Source organism: Mastigoproctus giganteus, chromosome 11 (assembly GCF_048544385.1).
Source record: "Mastigoproctus giganteus isolate SK-2022 chromosome 11, ASM4854438v1, whole genome shotgun sequence".
Taxonomy (NCBI): Eukaryota; Metazoa; Arthropoda; class Arachnida; order Uropygi; family Thelyphonidae; genus Mastigoproctus; species Mastigoproctus giganteus.
The window spans coordinates 139,458,139-139,480,382 of NC_143585.1; the positions used below are offsets into that span (position 1 = coordinate 139,458,139).

At 38.9% G+C, this 22,244-nt stretch overlaps 1 protein-coding gene across 1 annotated transcript in view; it reads right to left on the bottom strand.

Moving 5' to 3' along the window:
• The window catches only part of Sc2 (trans-2,3-enoyl-CoA reductase Sc2), a 183,872-nt gene that overhangs the window by 97,940 nt on the left and 63,688 nt on the right, over nt 1–22,244 (bottom strand). Inside the window, exon 5 of the mRNA XM_090384691.1 lies at nt 4,217–4,320. Coding sequence (XP_090240817.1) covers nt 4,217–4,320 — 104 coding nt within the window. The remainder of the gene's footprint in view (nt 1–4,216; nt 4,321–22,244) is intronic.

Sequence of the window (22,244 nt, forward strand, 5' to 3'; positions counted from 1 at the left end):
GTAATATAGTTTTTGTGACATACTCAACTACTTCCTCGGTTGGGGATTTTTGGATAATTTCAGAGTCGAGTTTAGCTAATTTTTTATGTCTCCCAGTCTGCTTTATCAGTAAGCCACTGTGGAATTTTAGTAAGATGATAATAGGGCTTATGTAGTAATTCAATTGTTATGGGAAAATGATCACTATGCAGTGGATCACTGTTTATCATCCACTTTAGAGTAGGATACAATGTTGCTGAACAGATACACAAGTCTATTGCAGTATTTGTTCCGGAAGGAAGGTGAACATAAGTAGGTGACCCATCATTTAGAAGAAGGTTGTTATTGTCTAAACATTGTTCAATTAGTTTTCCTCTGATTGATACAGTTGTTACCCCATAGTAGCCGAGTGGTCAGGAGCGAGAATGCAGTAGCACACAATCTTTGAGTAGACCGGGATTCAAGCACCTGACTGTAAAATATGGTCTATCTGCCAACCCGCACTGGACCAGCACGGCAGATTATGGTCCATTTCCCTTAGCATGAATTGTTGAGAAGGCTTCCATCCTGCAATGGGTTGATAATGGCTGCAGTTTACCCTTTATCTTTTACCCCATAGTGTGTGATTACCATTTAAGTCTCCCAGAATGAGGAAAGGTGTGGGGAGTAGAGCTATGAGGTTGTTTAGTTTATTTTGTTGGATGGAATAGCTTGGTAGAATGTATAAGGAGCAGACTGTAATATGGATGTCAGCAGCTACACAGACTGCTATTGCCGCGAGGGGAGAGTTCGATAAGACCTGTTTGGCAGGAACATATGGGTCTGTTAAAACAGCTATATTTTGCAGTATTTTGATCAGTTCTATCTTTTCTAAAGATATTATACTGTGCGTCTTGAGGTTTGAAATACATCTCTTGGTGGCAGAGACTTATTGGTGTGTATTTAGAGATAAGGTCGTATAGGTCATTAATATTGGCACGGAAACCACGACCATTCCACCGATTATTGTGTTCGTTGTTTATCTCTTGTTAGACTTTCCGAGCATTTTTGTGTTGCTGATGTTCTTTGTTTTTCACACGTTTTTATCTTTCTTAGGAAAGTTACGGCTTGCTGTGTCCATGTCGTCTTGAACAAAAATTTGTAGGACAGGGTCATCTGTGGGTTTTTTCTTTAGTATCCATTTCCTCTTTGTGGCCTTGGTCCAGGGAGTGAAGATTTTCAATTAGTATAGAAATTGGCGTGTTGACTGCCCAAGTTTGAGTTGCACCGTACAGTGATTTTATTTATTTCAAGAAAGACTCTTTTGGGGGTACTGTTAGTTCAGTTTGCAATACGGGTTGATTGGAATTTTTTGATGATTTGAGCATATGTAGGTCTGTTTGCAAGAGTTGGTGGTGAGATGATTTGCTCTGCTTCTTGATAGGACATTATGATTGGTTTTATATTTCTGAATAAGTTTCTCAGTTTTCTAGCAATCGCATGTTCTAGAGTAAGCAGGATGATCTTTTTTGCAGTTTGGACATACTGTTTGGGGTTCAGTACAGGCTTTGCAGTTGTGTTCAACTGACCTGCACTTTGCACAAGCAGGGATTCCCTAGCAAGCTGTCTGCGGTCCGTACTTCTGACATCAGAAACACCGTAGCAGGTTTGGAATATATGGTCTGACATTACAGACCAGATATCCAGTCTCACGATGTAGTGTATTAAAGATCAAAATGAGATTGCGTGTAGGAGTCAAAACTCCATTTTTTTCTGGTGGAGATTCTCTTGAACTGTATAACTCTTTCTTCTTTAAGTTCTTCAAGCATCTCCTCTTCAGACACATCTAGTAAATCCCAGTCAGAGATCACTCCTTTAGAGGTGTTCAGTGATCTATGGGGTTGCAGTTACTGGTAGTCCAGCAAAGAGATTAATGTTCAAGAGCCACTCTGAATGTTTAATATTAGAGGTCTCGATCAGAATATCGCCTGATCTAAGTCTTTTTACAGACTTGGGAGCTCCAGCTCTACTTTCTAATTCCTTTCTTACTCTAAATGGCGAGGGTTTGCCAATTGCATTTTCACCAGTTGAGTGCATGAGCAGGAAAGTCGGAGTAGGACAGATCTTAGAGTCAGTTTTCTGGCATTTGGAAGTTCCTCCAATAAAACTATCTTTTTGACGTCTGCAGTGCATCTGGCAGCCCAGATAAGTCAGTTTGATTTACTCATGACGTGCTCTTTTGGGCCCTGAGAGATTATCTTTTTCTCCAAGATTACCAGCCCTGCCATGTGGAGGCAAAAGCGGTGCCATCTAGTGACCCAAGCGAAGGGAAGGTTAGTATTAACTAAAAATAAAAAGTGGGGTAAAGAAAGGTACTTTCCTTTTTAGGTAATATTATTTGAATAAATCTATTTAATTCTAATACTCAAGATTTAATGGACTTGCAAAACTCAGGAGAAATGTATATACAGTAAAGCGTACCACATAATCACTATGAAAAGGCACTGTGGTCACTAATATCGCTTGGCACTCGGGGCAGATGAAGGGGGAAAGCTTGCCCTTAGGTTGTGTTGACTCTTCATCACTATCAGGATTGCTGGCGATTCCTGTTTGCCAGTGTCTTTTTTCATTCTGAGAGAAAGAGAGAGAAGTCATGGTCAATATCGTGATTGTCACTTTAAGAGAACTTTGATTCTAAACGGGAAAATTCATTTGCTTCCTTCTTTGCTCCTTTTAGCCCCAAGGATGGTTTATCCACCAGGTTACTAGACCCACTACATGGAGGCAGGAGCAGTGCCACCAGTGACCAAGCGGTTGTTGAAGTTAGTAGAGTTGGTTAATAATAAATATAAAGAATAAGTAAAGAAAGGTGGATTCCCTCTCTGGGTTCTTACTTTGACAGATGAGATGAATGGAGACTGGCACATGCTGTCTGGGACAACAGATGGCTAACGGTCCCTCAATTAATGGCAAACTACAACCAGGAAATGATTCCAAGCACACCATCCAGCAGATACTCTTGCAGATAGACCTACTGAGTAGGCTACGTATTCATGTGCCAATGTTGATAGACCATCACCTATATCTCTGCCTGCAATGTGCACCACTCCTGGTCATTGGATAACTCACTTGGTCTGATGAATCAATCATACCAGTGGATAGGTGCATATTCAATTGCAAGCAGGTGAACAACTGCACAGATAGATTGCACAGTTGGACAAAAACAGGCTGGTGGCAGTGATATCATGGTTTGGGGATGTTTTCATGGACACCACCAGGTCCCCTCTTCTCATTGAACAAGCACTCACTGGCAGATCCTATCCTGGCATGGTTTTGGACCAAGTTTCACCCTATATGGTGAAATGCACATGGCACTGTATGTCTTCAACAAGATAAGGTCTTTGTCATCACAAGGCCTACATTGTACAGGAATAGTGCAAGGACATGTCTAAGCACTTCATGTGCTCTCCCCACCCAGCTGTTAAATTCCTCAATGTCAATCCCACTGAACATTTGTGGGACGTGGTGGAAAGAAGCATTAGCAAGTCCACATGAGTCCTTTGCTCCATTGCTGAATTCTGAAACGTTCTTCTGTTCAGTTGGTCCAAGATACCTGAGGACACCTTCTGTGGTCTTGTGGAGTCAATGCCATACCGGATGCAGCCCAACATGCTATCAGATAGGTTGTTAAAATGTTTTGGCTCATGAGTTTTGCTGAAAAACAAAACAATAAAACTGATATACTGTTGTAACTTGCATGAGCACATCCAAAAGCTTATTAGTGCAAAGCTCAGAAACTTGTGCTTTCTTTCTTTCTTTCTTTCTCTCTCTCTCTCTCTCTCTCTCTCTCTCTCTCTCACACACACACAATATCAATTGTTTTGCAATTTGAAAACTAATGGATGTTCAAGCATTGGTAATGACACCTGAAATTACTAGTTATCTGACAGCACGTGGTGACAGTAGTTATCTGATAGTGATTCTTCAAATGATACATAAGCAAAAATCATTACATATTCCACACATTTTATGTCAAATGATAAATGAGATTAAATGAAATACAGACCCCATCACAGTGTTCAACCAGAACCTACCAGCCAAGTTTCAATAAATGATGGTTTTGTGAGAACAAAAACAGTTACATATAACTGTGAGAGTAACTTCATATCAGAAACTGTCATTTACATGATTTATGTTAGTGAAAGTGGATACTACTATGGTAATTAAAAATAAGCTTTGTTTAAAGAACTTCACTTACTGTTGTCCATCCAATCTGAGGTCCCAGATCTGACAGATATAATTGATTTCCAGTAGTAAATTTCACTGATTTTAAAAGAACATCATCATCTAATCGTTTTCCTCCTTTCATAACAAGAAACAAAAAGAAAATTGTAAACTATATTTTCTGAGTAATTATTTTCTTATTATCACTTTTTTTTTTTTTTTTTTTTTTTTTGTATTATGTAATGTTACATACAAATTTTTCAGAGATCCACAGGGAGAAAAATACAGTCACAATTTTTCCAATCAATCTTCATAATAAAAAAAACAAGAAGATAAACACTGAAGAATTTTATGGTGAAGGATCATGAAAACCTCCAATTTAAAGTACTGCATTTTGCTTTTTTTTTTTTCATCCCTTCTTTTTAAGGAAAAGAAAGCAAAAAAATTGAAAACAAACCATATAAAAAGATCAAGAAAATAGGAGTGAATAAATATATCAGATTTTTAACAAAACAATGGGATCATACTGCATGTATTGGCAGTTTTAATTCCACTGCTTGCTAATAATTATCCCCTGGATAACTATTACCAAGTAAGAAATACATGGATGAAATAACATAGAGATTAATGAACAATAAGTTGAATAAAGACAGATTAAATTTAGAACACCACACATAGCAAAAAAGCTTGCTATAAATTTCAGTAATGAATAAGGCTTATGGGAAAAAGATCATAACAGGAGTGTGTGTGTGTGTGTGTGTGTGTGTGTGTGTGTGTGTGTGTGTGTGTGTGTGTGTGTGTGTGTGATCATCTTAACTATATTCAGGGTTGTTATAATTAAACTACACCACTATGAAAGCCTGTAGACAGGAAATAATCAACTGCACAGGCAAGGTGAAAGGATGATTAGCCTTAATAATTTGCTGTATTTTATGTCTTTCAGTGTTTTCATGTTATCCTAGTACCATATGGCGCTTAAGTAACCTCACAACAGCACTTCGCTGCTGAGCTGTCTTCAGATCTACTTATGATCCATGTTCGTTTGGTATATTGTATTAGGAAGAAATATCTCTATACAGATTCTGAGTATCAGGTCACAGCCAATTTGTGGGGTATATGACCATCTGGGCAGACGTATCAGTGTTGAGTTAGTATATGTACAGCAAAGCCAATGGAACAACTCTGAGAAAGGAGAGGATACATATACCTTCCAGCCTTTTCTACTGTGGACTATAGGCTGAGATCATGGTTGCAGTTTAAGCTGTATGCCTGTTTCTAATAGGACATAATCTTGGGATCCCGGTTGAGTCAGCTTGGCCTAGCAGAGTTAATAACTTTCTTATTGAGGAAAGCCTGACATTAGCCTCTATACCACTGTTGGAGCAAGAGATCTTGATTTTGTATGAGGATAGTTCATCTCAGTAATTTACTTTTCAGGCAAATTTCACATTACAGTTTATAAATTCAGTGTCTAACAGGTGAGCATGTTTGCCAGCATGAATAGTAACTCGAGGCACTGGAAGACATGATATGCCACTCCCTGCCACAAGGCTGGGTAGACAGTTCTTCCATAGTAATAATTCTGAATTGCTTTTATGCACTCAAATTATCCTTAAATTTATGAGTTTAATTCTTTATGAACCTGCCTCATGTCACATGGTTTCAGCCCTGGGGGAAACGATAGTCACTCTACACTATCTCACACCTGACTAGCTTTGCAAAGAGATGCAACTTCATCAGAGCATATTTGCAGATTTTAAGAAGTCTTCTAAACGTGCTTAGACAAAGGTGTGATATTATACAAAAATATACTTAGAACTTTAGTGTGCACAGTTTGTCCCAGACTAAAATTACCATATAGGCAATCCTTGACTTAAAACAGTGCATTCTTGAGATTTTTTCATAGGATGAAAAGTCCATGATCAAATTTTACTCTTATAAGTGCCAAACAAACTGTATATACAAAGTATATGTACAAAGATTATACAGCACCATCAAAAAAAAATCACCTTCCTTTGCCTCTGACTTCCAATAATTTGACTGATCCTTCTTTAAATTTATTCAAACTGGCCACTTCCAACAATGCTGGAAGTGGCCAGTTTTAAAATTTATTCTAACAATCAATTACATTTTGGTTGATGCAAATTTCCATAGATCTATTCTGCAACCATCTTTTTCCATTTAAATTCAGGCGCCTCCGTAGCCAGGTGGGAAGGAGCAGCAGTGCGTAGCACACGCTTCTTGATTAGACCGGGGTTCGAGCCCGTCACCACCAAATACGGAGGATGCGGAAAGGTCAGAGAATGACCACCGCATATCCCCGAGCAATATGGCCTTAGTTGCTAATGCTCGTAAAAACCAAATAACAAACAAACAAACAAACCATTTAAATTCATGTTCCCTTGGGTGTGTTATCTGAAAAAGTAACGTACTGTAATCAGCATTAAATTTACTTAAAAATCTTATACATTTCAGTTAAAGTCACTCAACACACTATCATTGTGTAGATATTTAATTTCCAGAGATTGCAATTTACAGGATCTCAAGTCTTTTTCGTTAAGAATAACCTTTTTAAGCTCCAGCTAGTCTTTCTGCTCTTTATAACAGATCTATGTCCTTCCTAAAATGAGGATTCCAAACCTTTATGCAATATTCCTAATGAGGCATAACCACTGCCTTATATAACAGGATAATTACTTCTCTGGAAATGTTCCCTTATATCACTGACAAAACCCCATGTACAATTACTGGACTGTACAATTACTGCTATTTTTTTTTCCTTATCAACCACTTGAGTTTGGTGCTGGCAAATGGTTTGTTATTTAAGGATTACTGCATACATTAATATATGCAGCATCTTGTATATATTAATGTTAAATCTCAGTTTGCAGTTTTCAGAACATCTGCTTAGTTTATCTAAATCTTCCTGAAGTAGCATTACTCTAATTACTGTCATTAGCTACTGTGCTCAACTTGTGTTATTAACCAACTTACACAAACCTGAAATACCTACACAGATTTCATATTTAATAAATATTTAATATAATAAATATTAAATATAGTAAGGGACCCAACGCTGACCCCTGTAGTACCCACCCATCACATTAGTTCATGAAGACCAGTGGCCATTTATATCCACTCTTTGTATTCTACCACTTAACTATTCCTTCATCCATAACAATAAAATTGCCACTAACGCCACAATCATATTTAAGGTACTGTATCAAAGGCTTGTAACAACCTCACAGCAGCTAATCAGATTGGTCAAGCATGACCTACTATGAACAAATCCATCCTGTGATAGTTTTATGGCTACACTCCTATATTAAGAGGAGGACCTTGTATTGTTTAACTATGGCCCCATTATTTTTTCTAGCACAGCAGTCAAATGTACTGGTCTGTAGTTGTGCTTGTTTGTTTGGTTTTTAGGAGCATTAGCAACTGAGGCCATATTGCTCCTGGGATATGTGGTAGTCATTCCCTGACCTTTCCACATCCTCCGTATTTGGTGGTCACGGGCTTGAACCCCGGTCTAATCAAGAAGCATGTGCTACGCATTGCTGCTCCTGCCCACCTGGCTACGGAGGCACCTGGTCTGTAGTTATCCACTTCACTCTTTGAACAGGATATAAATTTGCATATTTCCGATCTGTAGGGATTTCTCCTAAATCTTGTAAGGATGCCCTCATTATTATGGCTTAAAGTTTAACTACATCTTTTGTGGCTTCTTTTAATATAAATTGTTAAATTCATTCCATCAGCCCCAGTTACTTTCTACACTTCTACCTGCAGCAGTTTCTCTTCCATTTTTCAATCCGCCAATAGTGTCATTTCTTTACTCTCAAATCGAACGTACCTTATATCATGAAGATATAAGGTACATTCATGTCAGATGGCACCTGGGATTTCTCCCATCTATGCAGCATGAAGATATAATTATATTATACCCTAAATATATTTGACATTAATCTAAATTATGACTTGCCTAAAGCTAGTATTTTTTTAAACCCCAGCAATTACTTAACCAATCAAGTTCATATATTTAATGCTAAAACTGGATCTTTCCAACAAAATAAAAATACCTGGCTAAGGTAAAAAAAGTCAACACAAGAACCACGAAAAACTTTGGGAAACTTACTGAACAAACAAATTATCTGCTACCATAATATCTCCCTGCATTCTTGGTAAACAGATGGCCCGTGTTATCGGTAGTGGCAGTAGAAGTCGATGACGATGTATTGATTAGTTTTTTCTCATTATTAAAAGCAGATTATTGGAGTTAATCAGTGCGCTGAAATTTACTTACAGTTACACCCTCCAGACTGCCTCAGTCTTATACCCCCATTCCCACTGTTTTAAAATAGGAAAATGACTTTTATTGCCACTACCAATAACACACACCATCTGTGCAAAATAAAAAGTAATCGTAAGTAAATTTCAGCCGTGAAGGTATTACACTCATGAACACCAATGATCTGCTTTTAATAATGAGAAAAAACTAATCAATACATCGTTATCGACTTCTACTGCCACTACTGATAACATGCACCATCTGTTTACCGAGAATGCAGGGAGAAACTGCAGTAGTGGGAAACAAGTTTGTCCACTAAGTTCTCTGAAGTGTGCTGTGGTTTTTGTGTTGCCTTTCTTTACCTTCGCCAAATACCTATATGATAGAATAGTTTTTAGATTTAAATTTTGCAAAACTTCATCTCAATCAATGATATACCTGGGGATTTGCGAAATTGTTCCAGGGGGTTCGCACTAAAAATTCAGTAATGGCGTCTACTTAGATTTACATAGGTATATTATTGTAAACTACAAAATATAACTAATAATAAACAATAAAGTAAACTAAAATTAAATAAAAAGTAAAGCATAGCCAAAGAAATAAACCACATCTCCCACAATTCTTTATTAATTTTATTACGATCTAAACAGTATATCATGTTAAATAAATATCGAAAATTATTTCTTGACTTTCAAGAGTATGAAAAAGGCTGTTTATGCATGGGTAATGCGAGATATAATCAGATGCATGCATACTACCTGGGTAGTAGAAGTGATGGAAGTGCATTAACCCATGCAAAAACAACCTTTTTCATACTCTTGGATGTTTATTTAAGAAATAGTTTAAGATTAAACCATTTACACCGTCAAGCATCTCTCATATTGTGGAGTTAAACTTCATAACCGGGTTGTCGCTATTGCAACAACAGAGTGCCTGCCCACCCATCCACCGGTGAGTAAGCCAACAAGTTTCGAAATGGTGCCATCTGGGTGGTGGTATCCGCTTAGAATGTGTAACATTAGTCTGGTGAAGTTACTTATTCAAAGCAGTGCAATATCTCGGCCACTCGTTCTGAAGGTTTGTTCACAAGATGAGATATGAATAAACGACGCATTCATATTACCTGGGTAGTAGAAATGATGGAGGTGCATTACCCATGCCTAAACAACTTTTTTTAAATGTTTTCCATACATTTTTTTTTCTTTTTTTTTTTTTTTTCATTCTCAAGGCTCATTGTTATGTATAGGTAATTTTTTTTTTTTTAGAACTTATAGCACTTAGTATCATGCATGGGTTGAAGGTAAAAGCTGAAAGAAGATATTTGTTGACATTAAACTTGAACTTATATAGATTGTAAATTTTCAGGAAATACGTATGAAGGAAAGTTGTTCCAGAAAACAGAAGTTGAATGAATAAACAAGGAAGATGAAAAGTTGGTTCTGTGAGTTTGAAGTTGGACAGTAAATGGATGTTGGCTTCAGACTGTTTTGAAAGAGAGAGAGCGGGAATTATAGAGACCAATTCAGAAGAACAGTGCCCATGGAAGTATCTGTAGAAAAGGCATTCAGCAGAAACAGTACATCTATGAGACAGCGAGTGGAGAGAGACTGTTAGAGATGAGTCATTAAGTAACCTAACTGCCCTCTTCTGAATGGAATCTAAAAGCCTGGCCCTTTTGGGAGCACCACCCCAGATGTGGGAACAATATTCCATCTAAGCATCTCGGATAGATGTTTCCAGTGTAATTAAGTGGTCCAGTGTGGACCTGTTTCTTCGGAAGCCGCACTGAAAGCGGGAGAGAAGGTAATTCGATTCTAAATACCATAAGAGACGAGCATTGACCATCCTCTCCAATATTTTGCACAGACAGCTGGTCAGAGAAATAGGACGATAGTTTTTTGGACATTTAGGATCCTTTCCTGGCTTGGCAAAAGCAAGAATAGTTGCCTTGCGCTAGGTATCCGGAATATGCTCTTCAAGAAAGATTCTGTTGTACAGGAAGAGCAGACGGTCCATGGATTCTGGTGAAAGATGTTTGATCATTTCATAATGGATGTTGTCTAGTCCAACAGCGGTAGCCTTTCTACGGGCAAGTGCTGTTTTCAGCTCATGGATATTAAAAGGCCCATTATATGGGTGGGAACCCTTCAATGTGAATTTAAGGGCCTGTTTTTCAGTGTTGTGTTTTAAGACCAGAAACTCTGGGGAGTAAGATGACGTTGCAGAGATGTTAGAAAAAGTTTCCCCAAGAGCATTGGCTATTGCACTAGAGTCTGCAATAGTACATCCATTATATTCAAGGACCGATGAAGGATGTGCTGTGTATTTTCCCTTCATTTTCCGGATTTTTTCCCAGACAACCTTAGTGCTGGTCGTCTGGGTAATGGTTGATGTAAAACAGATCCATGATTCCTTTTGACTCTGATGGCGGATGTAGCGTGCTTTGGCTCGTGCACTTTTAAAGGCTAATAGGTTGACCATGGTAGGATATCATCGAAATATCCCCCAAGCTTTGTTTTGAGCCTTTTTTGGCTGCTGTGCATTCTGGATTCCACCATGGTTTTATAAAGGGAGGAAACCGTGCGGATGTTTTTGGAATCATAGTTGCAGCTGCATGGACAATATTTTCTGTTATGTACGTAACTGCATCATTGGTAGGCCCCTGACTGACTGCAGAGTTGTCAAACTTTGCCAGGTGTTGAAAGGTGTTCCAGTCAGCCTGATCAAACTTCCACCGCGGCAACCTGACAGGGAGACAAGGTCTCCCAGTAATTAAGGTGGTTATCCCAGGGAAGTGATCACTTCCATATGGGTTCCCTTCTACCTCCCAAGTAAGTGAAGGGAGAAGAGAAGGCGAGCTGATAGAAAGATCAATGGCAGAAAACGTATGGGTAGGCATGTGGAAAACGGTGTTTGTTCCCACATTAAGGGAGAGGTCATTGTCAATGAGCATATGCTCTATGACTCGTCCCCTTCTATTGTTGTTTTTTGTTTATTTGGTTTTTAGGAGCATTAGCAACTAAGGCCATATTGCTCCAGGGATATGCGGTGGTCATTCCTTGACTGTTCCGTATCCTCCGTATTTGGTGGTCACGGGCTAGAACCCCGGTCTAATCAAGAAGCGTGTACTATGCACTGCTGCTCCTGCCCACCTGGCTACGGAGGCGCCACCCGCCTTCTATTAATGCTAGCACTACCCCACAGGGTGTTATGTCCATTAAAGTCCCCAAGAAGTAAGAAAGGGGGAAGCAACTGCATTACGAGATCATCAAGGTCTTTTTGGCAGATGTCAGTACCAGGTGGCAAATATATAGAGCAAACGGTTAGTAAAAACTCCACTGTTATTCAAGTTGCTACTGCCTCTATGCTGGTAGTAAGTCGCAGATGCTGAAAAGGGATATGGTTGCCCACAAGGATTGCGACTCCTCCATGAGCAGGGCCATCCCCAATTCGATCCTTTCGAATGATAGTAACATTATGCATCCTGGGGTCATCATTTGCCCTTAGGTAAGTCTCCTGTATGCAAAAGCAAGATGGTTTGTGCTTTTGCAGGAGTGCCTTGATGTCTTCTGCATTTTGCCGGAATCCACGACAATTCCATTTTGGAATTTAGCCATTATTTTGGCTTGGTGGTTCCTTCAGGTGGCTTCCGAGGTGCTGAGGGCTTACTTTTGTCAGTCTTAGATTTATCCTTCCTGGGGAAGTATGGACGCTGCCCCGTGTCCATATCCTCCTCAGGAAAGAGCTCCAAGACTGTTTCTTCATGTACCTCCTTCTCCTCAACATCCATTTTTTTCCTGAAAACTAGAATATACGTCAGGTTTCTTATTCTTTTCTCCAGAAACTGGTTTTCTAACTGATGGGGGCATTAGGAGGTACAGATATTGGAGTGGCAGCTGATTGGTCCTTTTGTGCGGGTTTTATTGAACTTAGCAGGTAGCGAGCAATAGGAGTGAATGACTGCTTTGGTGGTATCGTCATTTCGATCTGAGTTCCGATGGAACATCTCCCTACTACCTTCTGAGCATAGGTTGGTTTATTTATATTTAAAGGTTTCAGTGTTTTCCTTGCCTCTTGATAAGATATGTTCAGCTCTGCCTTAAGTCGTTGAATTTCTTTTTCTTGTATCCACCTCTGGCATGCCCTTGAGTAGGCCGGGTGTTCTTCTTGGCAATTAATGCAGGTTGGTTTTGCAGATGAACATGATGTTGTTTCGTGGTCCTTTGCATCACACCGAGCGCATACAAGGGTTCTACGACAAGCCATCTGTGAGTGTCCGTATTTCTGGAACTTGAAGCACCGTAACGGATTTGGGACGTACGGACACACCGGGCAGTTAATATAGCCAGCTTTGATTTCATGAGGAAAAGTTGGTGAATTGAATGTTAAGATGATATTTCTAGTGGGAACTAATTTCCCATCCCTATGCATGGATATACGTTCGACAGCTGTCACTCCCTGTGGTTTTAACTCTGAACAGATTTCCTCTTCAGTCACATCCATCAGATCCCATTCCCCCGATAGATGTAGCACGGAGGAGATGTTCTGAGTGTATATCACTTCTGGTTCCTACAAGTATGTCACAAAGCCGTTTGACAGACTTAGGAGAGCCTGCCAACCCTTCCAAACCCTTCTGGATAAAGAAGGGTGACATTTTTCCTATAGGCTTCTCACTAGTTGAGTGAATTATCAGGAACCGAGGTGTTGGACCTGATATAACCTCCTTTTTCTGTCTTTTTGCAGAAGTGACATTCTCTTCGTCTACGGTAAAATTTTCAGTTAGGGACCAGGTTGGGGTCCCAGAAGAAATTAGTTTATCAGGATTCATGAATTTTTTCAGTGGTTCAGGGCCCAGGCTTCCCACCCACCACGGAGCCTAAAGGACGCCCACTACCCGGCATGCAATAAATGCGCTCGGGAGTGGAAAGCTAGGGCTACCCAGACACCATACCTGCACCGCCACCAGCCAGAATCCTGTCCCTCGGACCATGAGGGTAGGGGCATGGCATTGACACAGTTGACCCTCGCAGGCGAGCCTACTAGCCGATTGATCCTAGCCGAGCCTTTCAGGACCACCCGTCTTGTCGAAGCAGGGGCCAAAGTGGTGTATTGAAGCTGGGCCCCTCAACCGCCAGGATCCCCCTTTCCAAATTTCCATGGGTCGCAGTGCACAGCAAACACGCCGGATTCCATTGATGTTAGCCTGGAACTTAGGCTGTGGGCGTTGGATCCCAGTGATGCTAATCTGGAAGCCCAGCAGCAGCAGCATCACTGGGAGGTCCCCTCACCATGTACAGGTGCCCACGTCGAGGGGACTCTGTTGGGAGAAAGAGAGAGAAATAATAGTATCAGGGAGTACTACTGCTGTGCCCGATCCACTCTCAGACTTCGATCCATCTGTATAAATTTTAGCGAAGTCAGGATAACTTTGGGTATGCGCTATGTGTAGCTGTTGGATGTTAATATCTGATAGAGTGTTTACCCCACTGGTGGAAATAATTGTCACAAGATGGCATGATGACAGACCATAGAGGGTCGGGATCTATAGGATCTTGTAAGATTTTATTGAAGTGTATATCCCAATCTTCTGCTAGTTGTTTTAGCCTAATACCAGCAGGCCGAACTGTCTGTGGTTTGTTTCTATAGAAGGTCATAAACTGTGGATTATTGACCAATTAGAATGGGTCATCTGGCTTTGGATCTTGGTTGCATAATTCAGCAGCAGCATCTTTCTCCTGATATTTAGGGGAGGTTCATGAGCTTCAAAATTCAAACTTTGCACTGGAGATGTTCTGAACGCACCTAGTGCTGTTCCGAGAGCTGTATGTTGAATAGGGTTGAGGTGAGATAAAGCACACTCCCTAGCAGAGTCGAAGACAGGCGCGCCGTAGTCCAGTCGTGATCTGATTATGGTTCAATATAAATTAAGCAGGCTGTAACGATCTGCTTCCCATGTTGTCGCTGATAAGACTCTGAGTATGTTCGGTTTTTTTTGACAAGTACTCCAGAGATGTTCAATGTGTTTTTGGAAATTTAACTTAATGTCAAAGAACAATCCTAGTAGACAAATACAATTAGCTATGGGAAGAGGATGGTTAGTCAAGTGGAGCTCGGGTTCAGAATGCATATTGCGTCTGGAGCAAAGTGAATGACAGTAGATTTCTGGCTGGATAGTCTATAACCATTTTGTGTCATCCATGTCAGGATGCGATTCATTGATATTTGAAGTTGTTGTTCAATGTAATGCATGTTTTGAGAATGACAAGAAATTGAGAGATCGTCTGCAAAAAGGTATGAATCCACAGTTTTTGGAATGAGTTCAATTATATGATTCATTCTCATTGCAAACAAGGTAGCACTGAGAACAGACCATTGTGGAATTCCTTCTTCCTTTTAGAGAGGGTTCCCCGATAACGAACTTGAAAGGATCTCTGTTGAAGGAAATTTTGGATAAAATATGGTAAATTACCTCTCAGGCCAAAAAAATGTAGATCCTTTAAGATGCCAAAACGCCACATAGTGTCAAAGGCTTTCTCAACGTCAAGACAGACCATGACGAGATGTTCCTTTTTGATGAACGCATTTCTGATATTTGTCTTGGCTTTGATCATAAGATCCAATGAGGATCAGCTTTTCCAGAATCAAAATTGGTTGTTATTTATCAAGTTTTGAGAATCGAGGAACCAAGTGAGACAGCGATGTATCATTTTCTAGAGAGTTTTCCTGAGACAGCTGGTAAGGGATATCGGTCTGTAATTTTGAGGAACAGAAAGATCTTTACCGGGTTTTGCAATCAGCAGTACATAAGAATGACTCCAGGAGCTTGGGAAGGTATGTTCAGAAAAAATTTGATTATAAAATATGAGCAGCGAAGAGAGTGATCTTTGATCCAGATTTCGGAGCATTACATAATATATCCCATCAGGGCCAGCAGCACTGTTTCTTGAGTTGGTAAGAGACGAGACAGCTGTAGCTCAAACATGGTAAATGGTTGATTATAAGATAAAGCAGAATTGTCGGTGTAATTCAGTCTGGATTCCTCTGCAACTGTTTTAAGTTTTTGAAATGATTGATCATAAGCATTACAAGAAGACAAAAGAGAAAATACAATTCCTAGTGCATTTGATATATCTGTGGGATTAGAGAGCTCTTGTCCATTCCAGTTTAGTAGTGGGGTGGATAGAGGTGGAAATTTACTGTTCAAACATTTTATTTTTCTCCAGATTAATCTGATATCGATATTTTTATTAACTGATGAGGCGAATTTAATCCAAGTTTCTTTTCTTGCTTTGCATCTGATATAGCGAGCTTTAGCTCTGAGCCGTTTACAGTTAATAAGATTGGAGGTGGTAGGATATTTGCGGAAAAGGTTCCATGCTTTGTTTTTCTCTTTTTTTGCATTGTTGCAATCTTCATTCCACCAGTAATTTATTTTTCTTCTATTTCTTGCTTGATATTGAGGAATGGTGACGGATGCGGCTGCCAGCATTTGATTCGTGATGTGCTCAGTAACACTATTGATGGAATCGGACTGAATGATATTGTTGTCAAATGAGATGTGCGATCTATATTTTGCCCAGTCAACCTTTGAAAATTTCCATTTAATTGGACTTTCGGTTGGAAAGGAATAGGACGTTTGAATTTTGCAGATTAACAGATAATGGTCGCTACTATAAGGATCACTCAGCGATATCCAATCTATATTTGGAAAGAGGATTGGGGAACAAATGAAAAGGTCTATTGCAGATGTTGAGCCTGTAGGGAGATGCACATATGTAGGAGACCCAGTATTCAGTAATGTTAAATTCTGTCTATTGATCAGCATTTTGATAAGCTTACCTCGTCTGTCTGACGTGGGGGAATCCCATAATGGGCGATGTGCATTAAATTCTCCTAGTAAACAAAACGGAGATCGTAACTGCATAACAAGATCTTCAAGTTCCTGAATAGTATATTGATGATTAGGCGGAAGATAAATGGAAACCAATGTCAGAGTAATACCATTAACAACACGCGTGGCAAAGGCTTCTAAGGATGTTTGTAATGGAATACGGCTGGCAGGGATGCTTGAAGCCACGAGTATCGCTACTCCTCCATAGGCGTTATTGAAGTCAGCCCTGTCTTGCCTGAATACAGTGTAATTGATTGAAACTGAGACCAGAGATGTCAAATTAGTTTCTTGCAAGCACATTGCAAGAGGTTTATAGTGATGAATTAATTCATGTATATCATCTATGTTACTGTGAAGACCTCTACAATTCCATTGGATAATATGTTCCATTATTTGGTTTTTTTGTAAGAGGAAGATGAATCTGTCTGCTTTTTATGCGTGGGTTGTTTGTAACATTCAGGTTTAGATTTTTCTTTTCTGGGAAAATTAGGGCGTCCTGAATCATTTTTATCCTCCATATCTCCATCTGCATGTAATTCAAGAAAATCTTCCTGGTTGGGCATATCATCAGTATCCATGCTTGTTGGTTGTTTCACCTCCACAGGATCTGATTTAGTTTGAGTTTGAGAATTCAGGGTGTTATGTGGAGTGACTTGAATTGGAATTCCACTTAAAGATGTAAGTTTTAACAGGAGGTCAGAGTGTCTTGGATGAGAGTCCAAGCAAGTTGTGATGAGAGTCCTATCAGCAAGTCACCAGATTGAAGACGTTTCACCATTTTTGGAGATGCTGCTGCATTTACAAGGCATCATTGTATGATGAAAGGGGAGAGCTTGCTTGTTGTGACAAGCAAGCTCTCCCAAGCAAGCTTGACAAGTTGTGAAGACACAGAATGGATGATCAGGAAAGCTGGAGGTTCCTGCTTGTTTGCATCCTTTTTTAGTCTTTTCAACAATGAGGTCATGATCAGTTTCGTGGTTGTCATGTTGAGAGCTCTTTGGCTTTAATCGTGGGAAGTCATTAGTGTCCATGTTTACTCCTTTTAGCCCTGGGAGAAGGACTTTCTTCTCCCAGATTACCGGCCCCGCCACGTGGAGGCAGGAGCGGTGCCACCAGTGACCAAGCGGTTATTAAGGTTAGTAGAGTAAGTTAGTATTTAATATAAATACTAAAAAAATACTAAAAATTCCCTTTCTAGGTTCTTACGTAAGACTTTTTAAGCAAAGAATCACTTTAAGTGAACAAAACAGAAGAAAATCGCACAGCAAAAATAGAACTATATCACTTACAAAGATCACTTTATGAGCCACAGAGAAAAATTGATTGTCACTATCGCTTGGCACTAGGGGCCAACAACACAGTGTGGTAGAACTTTTAGGTGTTGGCTCTGTGCATTATCGCTGTAATATTTGGATAATTGGATTTAGTTTATCGCTATTATTTGCGGATATTTTAAAAGGGTGTTAACTAATTAATTATTGAGTTTGACTGCTACTAATATTCATAAAAAGTGATTTTGGTGTTTTTAACTGATATCATTACTACCAAGTGTAGTAACAGGAAGCCATTTTGGTTGTGGAAACGATCTAGTGATAAGAGTTGGGAATAAATTCAAAGAATACATTCGAGAAATACATAAGGTGAGATTTTTCTGTTATTGTATGTTGGTAAATCTTTCATTACAGATCAACAATTATTACACTGGATCAATGATTATTAGATTGGATACAAATAGTGGGGAGTGACTGTAGTATCCCAGTGTTAATTGAACATATATATAGATATCCAAGAAGGAGAAAACCTAAAGGATATGTTTTTGTTAGAAGCAGTATTCTTGGTCAATTGTTTCTATTCTCATTGATAAATTGGGATGGAGGCAAAACAGACTAGGAAGTCTGCAAGAGCTGTTGGGGGGGGGGACCTTCTTCTTTCCCACCCATTCCTCCAAGAAGTCCAAGACTCCATTCAGATCCCGCAAAGAAAGTAATTGAGGGGGAAGTATTTGAAGGGAAAACTGTCAAAGCTAGTCGATAAGTCTACAGGTATTCAACAGTATGTTAGAGTGCAAAGTGAGGGAGTGGCCAGTCAGGAGTCTCTCAAGAATCAGTGACAAGTGCAATAGTTCAGGGTAAATCTACTACTGTACAAAGAGTTCAATTTCAGGAGGATATAGTGCAAGATTTGCAATTTTTTTCTGAGGCAACGTTTGAGGCATTTCCTGATTTGCATGCAATTGAAGATATTAGAGCAGATATTGACAGTTTTTATGGAGATTTGTCTAGAAGTATTTCAACTAATGTGAGAGAAAGTGATATTATTGTGGCTAGCATACGAGCAGAGATATAGATATGATGTTCTGACTGTTTACGAGCTTTGGAATAAATTAAAAAAACAAATTGTTGACTACACTACTAGTGAGGCCAACAAGGTGACAAAGTCTTGTTTCCAATTTCGTACTCGATAAGTGTATGGACATTGATGTCATAACAACTGTGTTATTAATTGAAAACGAGAGATTGAAGGCTAGAACTGAAGAACTTACGATTAAGAACAGCACTATTTGATGAATTGGTTAGGGGTAAACCCCAACTATGCCGATAGGTCAACCAGTCAGCTATGCTGATAAAGTTAGAAGGGGAAGCGAAATTTTGAGTAAAACTGAGAGTCAATTTGATACAGGTAAAGTAGCCAATGCACATAAGGAGGGGGCGGGGGATTAATATTAAGCAAAGACAGGTAAATACTATTATATTGAAGGTGGTAGAAGAATTGCAGTTTGCATCAAGATGTTTGGGACACTGTAATAAATACATTTAAACAAGACTTTAAGGGGATTAAGATTAGGAACTTAAGAACTGTTAGAAATAAAGGTGTGCTTGTGGAAACACACAATACAGCCACTCCCTGACTTATGTAAGGGTTGCGTTCTGCAAAACTCTATGTAACTCAAATTTTACATAGGTCAGAATTTCCCTAAATGCTTATGCAGCACTTGCAGCTATGCACGCTGAATTTGATTGAAGCAAAAAAAGAAATGTTCGACAAACATGTAAATAGAATTATTTATTCAATTTTTTTTATCTCATGCACAGGAAAAATTATAAAAGTGCACAAAATTTCAAAATTATAAAATTACAAAGAGAGGAGACAGACATAAACGTAAGCAAGTTTTACCTTTCGAGCATCGTTGCCAGAATTAACTCTCCAGCTGATAAGCACACTGCTGCGGAAGTTGAGGGCTGTGGAGATTTAGAAGGGATTATTTCCAACACATATCACAAAATTTCTCTGCAGCTGCAGAATCAGCACTGGCAACTTCACCGCATACTTATGTTTTGGAAACCAGAGCGATGCTTGAACCTATTAAAACACCCATTGCTTGCCACGAACTTGGCTTGGAGTTCGCCGTACTTATCCTTAATATCTTCATAAACACTTCTTGCTTTTGCTTGAATGGCACTTCCCCTCAATTCAGAAGCCACTGAATTGATAGGAAATATCTTGCTTCTGAATCTGATTTTCCACCCATATTATTAATAGCTTTTTCATCTTCGATATAGCACCTGAATGCTGTTTTGTGATCACTGTTGATCTTAAAAGCAATAATCCTTTCACATGTTCTTTTATACATGCACTGTCCCTTAAAATAGTATTCACTGTTGAAGCAGCGAGACCTAATTCGGTGCAATAGATAACAAACTTTGTCCTTATTAATTAATCATCTTCATTTCTAAATCAAATTTTTTTTTCATTTCCTAGCATTACCAGCACTTGCACTTTCTGTTTGTCCCTTTCCCTTCACTATCATAATAAGTACATAGGAATGAAGAGAAATTCGAAAATTTATTTACATTTTTTATATGATTGAAGATTTCAGTGAAGGGAAACTCATTTCACCATAATACTGTAATGTAAAAACCTACAAAATACCAGTTATCAGTATTATCGCATATGAAATAAGATCGAGTTTGCTACCCGTTTATAATAGACTGCACTAACAGAAAAGTGCAATAAATTGGAAAGTGCAAATTGTTTTTTATTGTTTATGGTTGTGACCTCCAGAAATGTGTTTTAGAAAAATATCACAAAGGCATTCAAAATTGTTTCTTATAACGGAACATATGATAACGATGAAAGTGTAGCACAATTTCCATTATAAAAATGACCTTTTAGAGAGATAAAAAGCTTAGTTTTATAGCAAAAATTTCAACTTCCGAGATCTTGGAACAAATTACCAAAAAAAAAAAAAAAAAAAAAACCCAATGTGTTATTGGGTTCACATTACGATATTTTCAGGATCTCTCCATTTATTCCTACAGAATGCAAAATATGTTTCCACGATTTTTTTAAGTTTGCACCAGCCAGCAAAAACTTACATAAAGTCAAATTTCCATAAGTCGAGTATTACATAAGCCGGGGAGTGCCTGTACTGATGATATGAACAAAATTATAGGATCAGATTTGTTATCTAATAAAGGTATTAAATATGATAAACCCAAGATTAATAACCCATCAATTTTAATTTCTGATGTCCCTAAAGACATGTATAAGGATGAAATAATTGAGGATTTGTATGCAAAGAATTTTGGTGTTTTAGGGTTTGAATTGCAGGATGTTAAGGATGGTCATAAAGGAAGTCATAAAGTACAGTGTTTAGGCTTGATACAGGTAATAAGGTTAAGGTGACTAACTGGGTTGTAGGGTTAGCCCCTAGGCTATTAAAAAGTTTATAAGAAAAAAGATAGAGTATACTTAGGTTTTTCTAGTCACAGGCTCAGGAGATTTACCGTAGTTACTAAGTGTTTTAAGTGTCTGGGATATGGCCACTCTGCCCAGTATTGTAGTCATAAAGTAGTGTGTTGCGGTCACTGTGCTGAGGGTGGGCATGTTTATGCCGACTGTAGACACAAGGACCAACAACCATATTGTATCAATTGTAAGCGAAGGGGGAGAGATTTTCAACATTCTGTTAGGGACAAGAGTTGTCCAGAGTATAAGAGAACACTTGAGTTAGCCAGCTCTAGAATTAATTATGGTTAATGATAGACTCAAGTTAATAGCGTAGCTTAATTTTTACGGTACTCACCTTTTGTATAATCTGCAATTGATGCTTGAGATAGGATGGATACTAATTTGAATTTAAAATTGGGATTAATATGGATAAATTTAATTTTGAAACTGAGTTAAAATATGCCCAAGGAAATAGAAATGCACATCTTCGTCCTTGGTTGTCATAGAATTTAAGGTTAAAAATGATTGAAACTATATCTGTAAATCGAGGAGGCCAACAGCCGTAACGAATTGGCTTTTGTAGTTAACGTCTTCAGTTGGTGATAGTGAGAAGGAAGTGAAACGCGCGTATTTAAAGGACTCTATGTTCCCGTGATGCTCTTTGATACACGCAGGAATCTCAGGTGCATGAGAATCAAAACCGGAGAGAGGTTATAGGGTAATTTGGCATTTATTACGTTAAAATTAGAATGGTGGCGAAACCATTCTATGATGAGGGCTTCGTACTGAAAAATTTTAAAACTAGATTTCAATTTAATGATGGGGATGGCTGAATCAACTAAAGGAGTGTGATTGTGGGATTGTACATGTAGTGTGAGTTCTGTGTTTGATTGTCCTGTTCTAAAGCTATTGTAATGATAATATGCTCGTGTATTGGATGTTGTTGTGGAGCGGTATTTAGAGGTGGTGCTACCAATGTAGCATGCATTGCAGTTTGCAATGCATGCTAAAAAACCTCACTCCGGTTTGGAATCTCATGCACCTGAGATTGCACCTGAAATACGCGCATTTAACTTCCTTCTCACTATCGCCAACTGAAGACTTTAACTATGAAAGCCAATTCGTTACGGCTATTGGCCTCCTCGATTT